Source organism: Dermacentor andersoni, chromosome 2 (assembly GCF_023375885.2).
Source record: "Dermacentor andersoni chromosome 2, qqDerAnde1_hic_scaffold, whole genome shotgun sequence".
In the NCBI taxonomy this organism is placed as follows: domain Eukaryota; kingdom Metazoa; phylum Arthropoda; class Arachnida; order Ixodida; family Ixodidae; genus Dermacentor; species Dermacentor andersoni.
In genome coordinates this window covers 16354362-16367603 of record NC_092815.1, presented here as the reverse complement: position 1 = coordinate 16367603, position 13242 = coordinate 16354362, and the positions used below count along the sequence as shown (strand labels likewise).

The window sequence follows — 13242 nt, the reverse complement described above, 5'->3', positions numbered from 1 at the left end:
TGTCCTCACAAATAGCCATTGGATACTCTGTGCGATTTCCCTTGGATGTTATGCCTTACAGGGCAAAGAGACAATGCCGACGCACAAAGCTTATATGTATCACGCTGGTTTACCATCCGCAGTGATCGCTGTGTTCAGCAAGGCCTAGGGTCTCATGCAGGAGGTCAACGTAGACATAGCATGGCGGTTTGAAATCTACTAGACTCGAAATGCATGAGAACGATGCCGGTGGCTGACGTAAATCTTTTATAACAATTGGCGCTTAGATGTTTCGTAGTTGCAATGGATTGGCCATATACGAGAACTTCGGCGGTCAGAGAGTGAGAATATTTTTCCAATAGGTGCTGCCAATTCACCGACGCCGGATTCTCTTCGTCGAGTTGAAACCGATACAGCCGAAATGATTGATCACAACAAATGCACGCACCACGGCCGATGATACGCGTCGCATTTTTGCCCAGCCGAGAACATTTTCTGCATATATCCTATCTATTGCTGCCCCTAGAGGCTACACAGTGGTTCTTCGACGAAGTCGTATGAACTAACATCACGTGAATTTTACGCGGAACGATCTAAAATCTCCAGATCACTCCGCAGCCGGCGACTGCAACACATTCAAGCAGCGCCGCGCCAACACAATTCAAGCCAGAGAGGAACAACGGCTCGCCGCGCGCACTTTCCTCCTCGCCTTATGAAAACGTCTATAGAGAGTTCCGTTCACTTTGGTTGCGATTACCGAAAGCTTTTCTTTTTACATTGTTCAATTACAAAACCAACCAATTCAGAGGTTGTTGTTCCGTTTTACCGGCAATTCCATTTAAGCGCTTTTCGTTTATCGACATACTGTATACTGTTCGTCTTTGCGTCGCATTTTTTTCTTCCTCCGTTAAAAAACAGATATTATATTTTTCAAATTGAGACACGTGATCTCAATCATATAAGAAAGAAAAAAAGGATGCTGTGTGTTACGTTGTAATTACGAGGCTTTCTACTCCATATTTGTGTCGTTTTTCATTGCCTTGTTTCTTTGCTTAGACTGTTTTCCTTTACTCTGGCGGTCGGGCCGGGATGGCGCATACGCAAAACGGTCCCTGCAGGAATTTTTTCGAAGGCTGCTGCTCGAGAAAAAGGCGCTCTATGAGGGCGCATACCGATCAAGTCTCTTTCTGTAAACCTCGACGCGGTCTTGAAGTTATAGCTTAATTCCTACAAACGGTTAGTCAGTGCTGGCTTTCCCACAGTACGACATATTGTAAGGAGAAGCGCGCTTCTGTTTCACAAGATAGGTGCGTGCCTAAACTCCGGCTGTTGCCAACAGCAAACAATAACAAGCAATGAAGCCACGTCTAGCTTCAGCCAATTATGAGCGCAATCTTGGGAAAGCACATGTATATCTCTACAGCACGCGTATGACCGGATTGGGTCTCTGAGAGTCTGAAGATGCCCGGCACACCATAGACTTCCAGGTGTGGTTCGCAGTAGTGTACCTGGGCAGTGATGACGCATTCGTTACAGCCGGTGATGTAAAAAGAAGCTATTGGAGCAATCGCTCGAAGTGGCGTGTCGACGGAAAAAATGCGAGGATACCTAAGCATTTCGTGAATGCGAAGGCAATGTCCAATTGAACGCCGCTGAGCACTCATTTGAGTTTTGCGCTGCGAATAATGTACCACAGCGGTACGGGCTGCCCGAGCCAGCAAGCAGCAGCAGCCTGCGTGCCCTCTCCCCTGACGCAAGGGGGTTCATCCGCTCTGGCGCTGAGCCGTGCAAGGGGCTGCAGAAGATAGCGTCAACCTTTCCCATTTCTCACAACGAGCCACTTCTCTCTCACCCGCTCTGCTACGTCAAGGCGCGCTCGTGCCGTGGCGTCGAAGCCAATGGGAATCTAGATGCCGTTTCGCTTATACGCACGCCGCCGGCTTTGTCGCTCTATGGGCCACGTGACGCTTTCGCATCAATATATAAGTGGACGCGCCTGCTCATCGTGCTGTCCTCTTGGGGAGATGTAGAACAGCCCTACGTCTTCACTTAAGGCGAATTCGGCAAATTGCACCGGTGCCCACCAGAGCGCCGTGGTGCGATAATTGTATGAAACTGTGCACCAGGGCGCCCCGGTACCGCACCGGTACGTGCGCGATTTGCCGAATTCGCCATTAGTGATTTCGATTTCCTGCAAAGACAGTACGTCGGTTTGGCGGGCTCTCCACATACGACCGGCACATGCCCATTCCATGTGCGGGTACTCAAGTAGCAGCAGCGTGAATATATGGAGGCCGGGCTCGGAATGAGGAGACCAAGGCAACAGTGATGACGTTCGACTCACGCGTCCCCTGATATTGTTTTCTCCGCATTTCTCACGTCTCCTGTAATCCGGCTTCGCCGCATGACTTTGTACCGGAAGCGGTCGGCGTGGTTGCAGACTAGTGCGAGAGATGGCGCGAGTGTTACACTGGTGCTAACGCCACCTCACGGCGGGGTTACTCGGGGGCAAAAGGGAGTAGCCTGTTCCTCATTGTCTTGGGGTCGGCTAACTGCGCTGATGTTTCACGCGCTCACTCGCGGGAACGTCCTGCGAGAGGTTTAGGAGCAAGACACCAGAATCGACGAACACGATCGTTAGAATGCGCCACCGTTCGCGTGGCTGTACACGCGAGCGATTAGGCGTTAGTGTCCAACATGACGAGAACATATTTTCTCGTTATCCAGTCATATGAGTCGGACTTTCTCGATTTGTTGCGCGCCCATTGGCATCTTCTGTTGGCTAGATTGGTGCATAAAAGGCACAATAAATGCCCCTGCGATTGCCTGCACTACTGTGTTCTAATTCTTTTGTCCTAAGAGCACATTTGCGAAACAACACGCTCAGGTGAGAAGTTATTGTACTGGGGGGAGAGAGCACCTTCTTTATGGACTGTTCCGTGATAGTACAAAGGCACGTGTGGCAGCCTCGACAGTGGCAGGTTTACATATAGTAATCATAACAGTCCTGCGGGCATTATGGTGGCACCCAGGAAGATTTTCGTCATTGAAAAGGTCTTAACTTTCCTTGATTTTCGTATCCCCTGCCTTCCCTATGTTCAGACTCTTCTTCGCCGCGATATCCTGACTTGATCCGTTTGTTGCCGAGGGGAATAGGTACTTCTCGCAGGAGCTAGGTTAGTGTATACATACTCAGTGACTGCGTGCAGCGGTATCCAGTGGATATCCCTTGGACATCCACTGCAAAGATATGGATATCCCTAGGATGTACTGAAATTGTCCTCTGGACGTCCCTCACACGATCGCTTGGCCGCACTTTCCGTGTTCTGCGAACATCTCTCGTATATGCGTGAGGGATGTACATGCTACGTACATTGCACAGACATCTCGGGGCCTTTTGCACGATGCTTGCTGGAATGGCTATTATGTTCATAAAATCCCATATGAGCACATGTGCACATGCGTCAGTGCAGTCTACTTCTCATTCTTCCACGCCTCCCTTCAGCTAAGAGTAGCCTATTGAACTGAAGCTTTCAAAATAAATTGCGTAATAAAGTACACAAAGTACGATGTACACATGAGCTCCAGACATGATAACTTCGGATTACAATTTGAACATACGAGAAAACATATTTCTGTCACGAGGAAACAGAAATACACAGCCTCTGGGAGCACAACTATTGATGCATGGGTCATGAAAGGTCCACATGCAATATCCTTGGAACGTCTGTGACAGCATATCCGAAATTGGACGTTCAATGGGTGTCCTGTTTGTCTCTGAAAGTATGCCCAGATATTGGGACATTGTTTGGATGTGCCACAGATGTGTTTTCACTGGGTAGTGAAGTCTCTCTCCTAATCCCCATTCAAGAAAACTGTACTGCGATGGAAGGATCGACATTTGGGCGAGTTGGTACTGGTTGAATATCTTGAAGGGGCAGCACAATACGACGAAGACAGAAGACAGCTGCCTTCGACCCACACTTGGCAATTTCAGCATTGCCATTTGTTGGGCGTGTTGGTAAACTGACTTGGAAAGCATATTTAGACTACAACTTGGCAGTTGTCAGTTTTTATGTACAATGCCGAACACCTGTTCGTGCTAGTGGTACCTGTAAAATAACTATTTCTTGAATCGCAGAGGGATGAAAGGCAGGTGCATTACACTCTTTGGGGAGGAGCTTTTCCTGCATCTCTTACTTGTGAATTTGGCAAATGCCAGTTTTAAGTGGAATAGACTTCATACAGGACAGGCTCTACTAAATGCACTAAGTTGTACAGCCTGAGAACTTCTGCTTGATTCCCATAAGTTCAATGGAGCTCTGTTAAACTGAACTTCTTACATCATGAACAGATTTCCAAAGTACCTTCATGTTCATTTCAGGCGGGATTCTACTGCACTAAAATAATCCACTAGCAGAAGCATCGTCCACCAACACTGCACTAGCTTCATACTTTCAGAACACAAATTTTCTTTTAAAAGCTTTGTCCTGACTAAGTGGGACGTCCTGCCTTCACTATGTTCCCCAAGCAAGATGAGGTGAAACAGTTTTGTGGTCATAGCAAAAACAGAATGTTCATGTCATCAGTGGAGAACCACCACACTGAAGAAAAACAGAAGAAAGCCTTTATTAGTGGCACATTTTAAGCGCTGCAAAATTTGTTCAACACACTTCTCAGCCATATTTCTCCTTTTCATACTCATCTGCCATGGCAGCATTGATCTTTGCCCAGTCGACTTTCACCTGAAAAAACAAGCAAAAGGCAAAAACAATGCATAAGCAAAGCAAGCTACTTTTCTTCAGAAGGATGATTTGGTGTGAAAATTGGTATTCTATTCTTGAGTCAAGCAACACAAAGAAAACTCAATATGACAAGAAGGAAGACAGACACTTTCATTATGTGAATCAACGCCTCTCTTAACAGAGCCATTTGCCTTTGCTTTCCATTTGCCTTTGCTTTCTACTTATGCCTAGAGGCCATAGGCAGTAAACAATATGAGAAGTGCAGCAACAAAGAACTGAAGCCTGTTCTACATCTCCACCTATGATCCCAACAATGCACAGATTTAGCTTCAGCTGACATTGATGTTAGCATCAGCAGGCAAACAATGGAGTGAGAGGGAGAAGTAAGCAGAAGTTATTTCCAAACATAACCTTTTTTGGCGACTATTGAAAGGTGAATGCTTGATTACTTCAGCCGTAGTATATCATATGCAGTGTGGGCTGGCAAGCACCTGTGAACGATGTGCATCAGTGCCCTTAGTAAATTCAGTAGCATTTACAGCAGCATTTTTAAATAGCATCTTTAAATGCAGAAGCATTTGAAAAAATAACCCTTCAGTGCACGGTATGCCTCCCCAGGTGTACCAAGACTTGGCACTTGGTATCAGATGTGTATGTAAAGAATTACATGTAATAATAACTTGTAGTCCATTACGTGTTTCTGTAATTTTGTAATTTAATGATTACCGTGTTTACTGAGTAACACTCACTGTAATTCAATGACTTTTTCAGCAGACATATCACCAGTTACATTTTCGATGACAAAAGCTATAACAGGCAACACAGTTTAAAGCGCTTAAATTTGGCTGGAACTACAGTGACCAAGGGAATGAAAACCAGTCACTATAGAAATCTCCTCAGAAATCTCCTCAGAAATATGATGGGAACCACAGTGACGAGGGGAATGAAAAGTGGCACGTAAGCTACCCTTCCCTTGATCAGTGTATTGCAGCTATCCATTGATCAACTGAACATGGCAGGCTGGCAGATTTGCACACCCCTCTTGGTAGTCTGACTGCTGAGCTTTTATCTTACAATAAATTTATCTCTCTTTCCTGGAAGAACTTTTAAGCGGCCTTCATAGGTGCCAGGATCTGTCACTTAATTCTTCTTCGCTTAGTGCAGTATGACTTATCTGATTTAGAAAGGCATTTCTGGCCATTAAACGCTTTTGTTTCTATTTGTTTGATCTATCTGACTCACACACGCCTATGTTTACGATCATAACACACAAACAGTACACTCGAAGCTCATTATATAATGAAAAAAATTGACAGACACTTTAACATCTGTTAAAGAGGATGAAGGGAAAAGCCTGTGCGCTCACGAAACATTTATTAAATTACTTGACATTTGAATACATTACTTCCTATTACGTGGGTTCAACTCCCACCCAAGGTTGTTGGATTGAGTGCCTTAATTCACTTTACCTTAATTAATTGTGCCTTAGCTTTGCCTTCATTAACATTAAAGGTCGTCAGTTTGACTCTCACCAAAGGTTTTGTGTTTGATTGTCTTAATTAACTGTGCCGTAATTAATTTCACCTTAATTAACACCAAAAGTCGTGGGTTCGACTCCCGCCAAAAGTGGCCTGGCAGTTAGGCGTGGCCTCCAAGATTGCATTGGCCCCGGTGCAATCTCAGAAACCACAAACTGGGCGAACCAAGTTGGCACGGCGAAGTTCGTTTGCCTCCTTGTTCACACAGCAGGGCGCTGTGTTGTGTACCACATGATGCTCTACTGCAATGAGCCAAGCAGGAAGCGGAAGCGAAAGACCATCACAATGGAACAGAAGGCAGCTATCTAAAGGCTGTCACCTCAGGTGCGAAGAAGTCGCACGTTGCACACACTGAAGATTCTGTTGTTGTTTTATTCAAATTTCATCGCATGCGTCGTCACGTAGCATTTCCATGGGCCACATGCCCCATTGTGTGCGTCCTATTGGGCATATATTGCAGTAAATGGCAATAACAAATATAACAATGTAATGTCAGCTCTCTTTTCAACTTCGTTATAATGAGGTTCGAGTGTATTATTAGGGCTGCATCATATGCAGCTTTACATTAAGTTACGTTACAGATTTGGCCACCTTTTCAAGGAACGTGAACATTTGAATTAGTCGCTTTAGTCTAAGTGGTGGAGGTCCACCAGATGTTGGCCGACAATTTGAAACGGCACATATATAGCTTGATAGTGGTCTATGGCTCGATAGTCAGCGATGCCAGGAAATATCCTGTATAAGGTTTTTCAGTTGATCACGGGCTTATCGGGAGTGCCTTCCCCTAGCCCAAGCGACAATGAAATGCTGCATTTCATACATGACCCAGACCCAAGCACTGGGGCATTGAGTAACCATGCACAGTCTTGCAACCAAGGTGTTTGTGCATTACAACACTGCCCTTCTCTCCACCAGACACATCAAACGAGTTTTCAGTGCCGTTGCAGATGTACATACAAGAAAGCGAGGGAAGATTATGGAAGAAAATTTGGAAAGCAATTCTTACTGAGGATAATGTGTGAAGGGCTGCAGAGGACGCATTGAAAGAGTGAGGCCAGCTTGTTCTATCTACTATATTTGTTCATTGTTAATAGAAGTGTGGAAAGTAACATTAAATTTAATAGATTACTTACTAGTAGTTTTGTAATTACTTTTATGGGGCAGTAATTGGTAAGTGTAATAAATTAGATTTTTCAAAGTAATTGTAATTGGCAACTTTTTTTTCTGTAATGTGTAGACGTTTGCTTTGGATAAATGACTTTTTCAATTTTTCAGAAGTGCAATCGACCAACAACTTACCCTGACTTAATATTTCCCTTTAGTTATTCTTTAAATCTGATCTGTTGCAGCGTGGCCTAATAGTCTTATTGAAAAACAGGGTCAAGTTAAAAAATAAATGGTAAAGTGAAAATAAAGCTGACCTCTTTGTTGTACTTGAGGAAAACAGCATTGTTTTCTTGCTTGCCGAGCCTCTCCAGCGACGAAATTCGATGGCCCAGCACTGTGTCTATGTGAGTATTGTACTTCACTGCAAGGTTCAGGGCCCTGGTTGCGAGGAAAAGTCATCAGTTCAAAATTTAAAACTTTACTGACCGTTAAAAAGACAAACCACGTCAACTCACTGTACTTTCTCACACTATGTAAGTATACAAAAGGCATAACGTAATAAGGAAATTATTAATTAGTTGGCAATTGTGCAATGATGCACAATTCACAATAATCCATGAATGTGAGTGAGCTGATAAACTACCACTGTGAAAATGATGCAGCTTGGCTATTTGGTATGAACCAGATGGTGAAAATATAGACAGAAGGTATGTGGTCCTGCCTTATTCATATACTTTGTCTTCTCACGTTACTGTACATTATAAATTAAAGAGTTTGAATTTACAGGGGAGCTGGGCAATGGAACACACAGGCACAGTACACAATGTCTGCTTATGACACTCAAAGTACCATCTATCGCAATACTTTGCAGTGCAATTTTACATTTCCTATGGTGTCTACATGGACTTAAATTTTCAGCAGCCAACTAGCTACACTGCCTTTCGCTCTCCTATGGGCCACCACACAGCATACAATGGGATGTCTGTTCACAGCACTATAAAGCTGTGCTGAATAATGTGCTATTTTTAAAAATCTATTATGCAATAAACAGCAATACTTTGGTAGCTACAAAATGAGCTCAGATTCAGAACACATTCATTCATTTGCGTAATCGTAGATAAATAATGACACAACTAAAGCGCCACATTACCGTTCCCACTCGTGAAGACTGATGTTCATCATGATGGCACGGAACCACAGTTTGTTTTGTAGCAAGATGTTCTCGGCTTCTTTTTGATTTCCACAGAGCAAAGCAAGCTCTGCTGTTTGAACTTGACTGGACTGTTGTGATTTGATGTACTGGAGGTAAAGCACCTTATCAACCTGTTAAAGTAAAGCAGCCCGAGTCATCTGTGCTGCTATGTAAATGACGCTAAGAAATAATTACTTGAGCTAATAAGAGTCTACACAAAAGCGATACCGTGACCACACTGTTTCATTAAATAATTCTGTGATGACTGAGTATGCGAATGGAGCATAAGGTCTGGTGCACCTATCTTGGCGTTCTGGTGTGCGCAAAACAGCACATACGTTTAAGCAGCAGTAAACACACTGCCATTAAGTGGCTCCATCTGAGGTCATGCACAATTAAAGAAACAAAAGAGAAGGAACAGCTATACAGTAAATATGTATGTCCTCTGCAGTTATGCAAGGAAATGCAAGGGCATAAGTTAAGTGTGGCAGGTTGCAGAGGTTAAAGAAGCAAACAGACCAGAATTAACCAAGTAATGTAAAATCTCTGCACTCAGAATAAATGCTTGTATAAAAAATATTATGTGCGAGTGCCGAGTAAGGACTGAATTAACCGCTTCAAGGAAATGGAAATGAGTCTAGAGAGATTCAACATGGCACAACAAAATTAACAGCGATTTCATGGGTAGACAACCTAGGGATAAGACATTACACAGCCCGTCTTTCTCCAATTTAAAAAAAAATTTCGCCGCTGAAATAGGGACTGACATCTACTGGTGGGCACACTCTTAGATTGTAACAGACCCTTTTCATAAATTTAAAGCTAGCTTTTCTGTGAGGCAGTCTGCTCAACTAATGGTGGCATAGTCATTTTTGCATATAGTGTGTACAAGCAGAGTTTGCTTGTATTATAACATAGAAAACATACACGAGGCTCTCGTGATAAAACCATGTGCAAAAGACAAGCCCCAGCATATGCCATTGTACCACTTCATGTCAATTTGAACGAGAATGATGAGCAGTGCCGCCATTAGTTGGGTAAATGTGCAGTGCAGAGAAGCGCACTTCCATACCAGGAAAAGGATCAATTAATCCAATTCAATTCAATTCGCTTTTATTTCCCAGAAAGTGAGGAGAGAAAAGTAAAAAAAAAGCTTTCTGAAGAGGTTTGCGAGCTAGAAGCTGCTCAATAAGTCCAGGAGATTCTTACAAGGCAGATGGCAAGAATGGCAGAAATTATTGTACATAAATTCAAAAAACACAAACAAATAAACTAACCATTGCATACATTGGTTGTCGTGTTTAGACTTTAGAAAAACACTTCTGTATGACATGAAATTTTCAATTCTCCAAACGTGTGTAAATAAGTAATGTAACAAAAGAAAAATGATTAAGCACCTGGCCAATAACATTCACAGTATGATAGAATATGAACACAGCAATACTTTTACGCTGCGTTTACAAAGTACATGTGTAGCTCATGTAACAACAAATTTATAGCGTGCTTGTACTGGTTAAGTGTGGTTGGTAAATTGTAGCTCAATGTTTGGTGTTTATAGTTATTTCAAAACTCTACAACATACCAGATATCACTGTTTCTTGTACATGCGGTAGGAACCCTACGCGTTAAGCATGCAATATTTGTTAAAAACTGCTTAAGAACATAGAAGCAAAATAAAAGAAATGCAAAATACGAAACGCATACATGTGTTCAACAGTGAAAATACGATACTTTTTTAATGCAAGTCTTGTTGACGACATATAATCGAGACAAGAATAATCTTGTTTTATAAAACATGATCTTTTGCAATGTTTGCTTTAGTCGTAGTCACCTACACTAGATTGCAAAAGGGAGTGATACACATGTATCTTAACCTCTGTCGGGAGGAGACGTTGACAGTGAGCAAGTACACCAACTATAGAAGCAGCTTTTTTACACACGTTGGTGACATGCTGATCCCAACTCGGGTGAGAAGAAAAGGTGACACCAAAAATTTTGTTTCACTGACAATTTATTTTTTTATTTACACATACTACAGCCCAATATAGGGCTGTAGCAGGAGTGGGAACATTATACATTACTATATATTACGCATTAAAAACACACATATACACAAAAAGATGAATGATCAAAAAGAAACGCTTTACATGTTAGCGAAGTGCTTACCACTGGTAGCTATAAAATCTTTTAGTGATAGTGAACGAATGTTACGGGGTAGAGAATCCCAAAGCTCTATTGTACAAGGAAAAAAAACTGTACTTGAATGTGTTAGTACGGGCAAAAATAGGTGTTATGTTCAAGGCGTGGGAGCTACGGGTACAGCTTGTGTTAGTAAATGTGATGTAGTTACAATCAGAAAGACCAGAGGTGGAGTTATTAATTGCACATAACAGTTCTAAGGCTTCAATGTGATAACATGAAAGTAATGGCTCAATGTTCAAAGACTGTTGAGCCTGTGTTGGTGAGGAACTGCGGCTGTCATTTTGGCAAATAAAATGGATAGATTTTCGTTGAACGTTACTGAGCGAGCTTATTTCATATTGTTTGTAGGGAAACCAAATGACAGATGCGTATTCTAGAATAGGGCGAATTAATGTTTTATATAATAGCAGTTTAGTATCACGAGGGGAGGGGGGGGGAGGTCTTAGCTAAAGTGCAGTGCAAATAACCCAATTCTTTTTAGGTCCTTCCCGTTTACATATTCAATATGTATAGACCATGAAAGATGTTCTGTTAAAATGAAACCTAAGTATTTATACTGAGACACTCTTTTAAGTTGGTTGCCATCCAGAGAATAATCGAACGAGAGGGGGCTCTGTCTATTGGCAAATGACATCACGACTGTTTCACTACAGTTGATGTTCATTTGGCACGTTTTGCACCAAGCACAGAAAGACATAAAGGATGGGGCAAGATGATGGTGGTCATCAATGGAGTTAATAGAGTCGTATAATATGAAGTCATTTGCATAAAGTCTGATTTTATTTGAGGTGCTACGAGGTAAATCATTGATGCATAGTATTAGAAATAATAAAAGGCCTAATATGGATCCCTGAGGAACGCCTGATGTAAGGTCGACAGGAGTTGATTCCACTGAGTTAAAAGAAACAAGTTGTGAGCGACAATGAAGAAAACTGTCTATCCAAGAAATAAAACAGGGATTATTGAATATGGCGTTTAACTTTACCAGAAGTTTAGAATGAATCACAGAATCAAAAGCTTTATAGAACTCAATAAAGATGGCATCCACTTGATTACCTATGTCTAGGTTAGAAGCAATACAATGTACCATGAACAAAATCGACTAACTGTATTACAGTGCTATAACCACGATGAAAACTATGCTGGGCAGATGTTAGAACATCATTAGAGTTAAGGAATTCAATTATATGTTTGTGAATATGTGCGCTAACGTCTTACATGACTGGGGTGTGAGATATTGGCCTGTAGTTAGAGAGAAGTTGTTTATCACCTGATTTATACAAAGGCAGGACTTTGGCTGTTTTCCATTTATCGATTTCCTAGCCTGTTTACGATATGACCTGTTTTACAATATCGATTTCCTGACTGGAATGTGCAAGCGGTTGTGTTAGAAGGATTTCTTTATTTATGGCTTGGAAAATTATAGCTTTTGATTTTGTTGTGTTAATCATTATTGAATTTTTATTGGACCAAAGAAACCAAAGAAATCAGTGGGCACACCGGCTGGCAGTCCTACAACATCACGATGAACCCATTCCTGCTTTTTATGCAGATATTGCTGTTTGGAACGACAGAGACAACCAGTGCAATGGTTGAAGCAATGTGCCGAGCTGGCTCGGCTCACTCGAATGGAGTCTGCGCACAAGAACTGCCATATCAAGTCGATGCCAACAGCTGGACACTGCCCCCTTCTACATTGTTGTCTTCACCCTACATAAGGAACAGCCCGGTGTGGGATTCCTTCAGTGGGCACACTGGCTGACAGTCCAACAACATGACGATAAACCCATTCCTGCTTTTTACACAGGTTAGTAACAAATATGGTTCTATTTGAACGAGTGATCGTTGTTACGTCCAGCTGGTGTGCCCTCACAGTGTGTGTACATTATTTTTGCACTTCCGGAATGTTTCTGTTGCTCTTCTTGTGCTCTGCGGGGACGTTGAGTGTAACCCTGAGCCCGGTACTACTGAGGAACTGCTTCGCCGGCTACTCGAAGGACAGAAAACTATGCAAAAATGGTCGGATGCAATAGAAGTTAAGTTAAAGCAGGTAGAAGAATCTATGTCAACTGTAAAAGAACTAGGCTCTAAGATTGCTGGTTTGGAAAGCACTGTCGAAAGTCTTGAAAGAAAACTGGTCAACCTTGAGGATAGAAGCCACCGCAATAATCTTATCTTATTCGGTATCAGTGAAAAGGTGTATGAAACTTCGGCATCACTTTCTGAGACGGTGGTGAACTTATTTCAGGACACGGTGGCCGTACAGGTCTCTTCGATAGAAAGAATTCATAGGCTAGGGCACAAACATGCAAACAAATTGCGGCTAATAATTCTTAAACTGTTCAAATCACAGCAAAAAAGTGAATATACTTAAAGATTGCCACAAATTTAAGGGAGGCAAAATCTATGAGTCTGAGGATTTTTCCACTGTTACAAGGACAATGAGAAAAAACCTCTGGGCTAGTGCAGCTGAGGACAG

The 13242-nt window shown here is 42.4% G+C and overlaps 1 protein-coding gene across 2 annotated transcripts in view; it reads right to left on the bottom strand.

Moving 5' to 3' along the window:
• Positions 1–4589: 4589 nt before the first annotated feature.
• Oseg5 (intraflagellar transport protein Oseg5) overlaps positions 4590–13242 on the bottom strand; it is a 43150-nt gene continuing 34497 nt past the window's right edge. For both annotated transcript variants that reach the window (XM_050189961.3, XM_050189963.3), the window contains 3 exons: positions 8520–8692; positions 7684–7807; positions 4590–4724 (listed from right to left, as the gene is read on the bottom strand). In XM_050189961.3, coding sequence (XP_050045918.2) covers positions 4656–4724; positions 7684–7807; positions 8520–8692 — 366 coding nt within the window. In that variant the 3' untranslated portion in view covers positions 4590–4655. The remainder of the gene's footprint in view (positions 4725–7683; positions 7808–8519; positions 8693–13242) is intronic.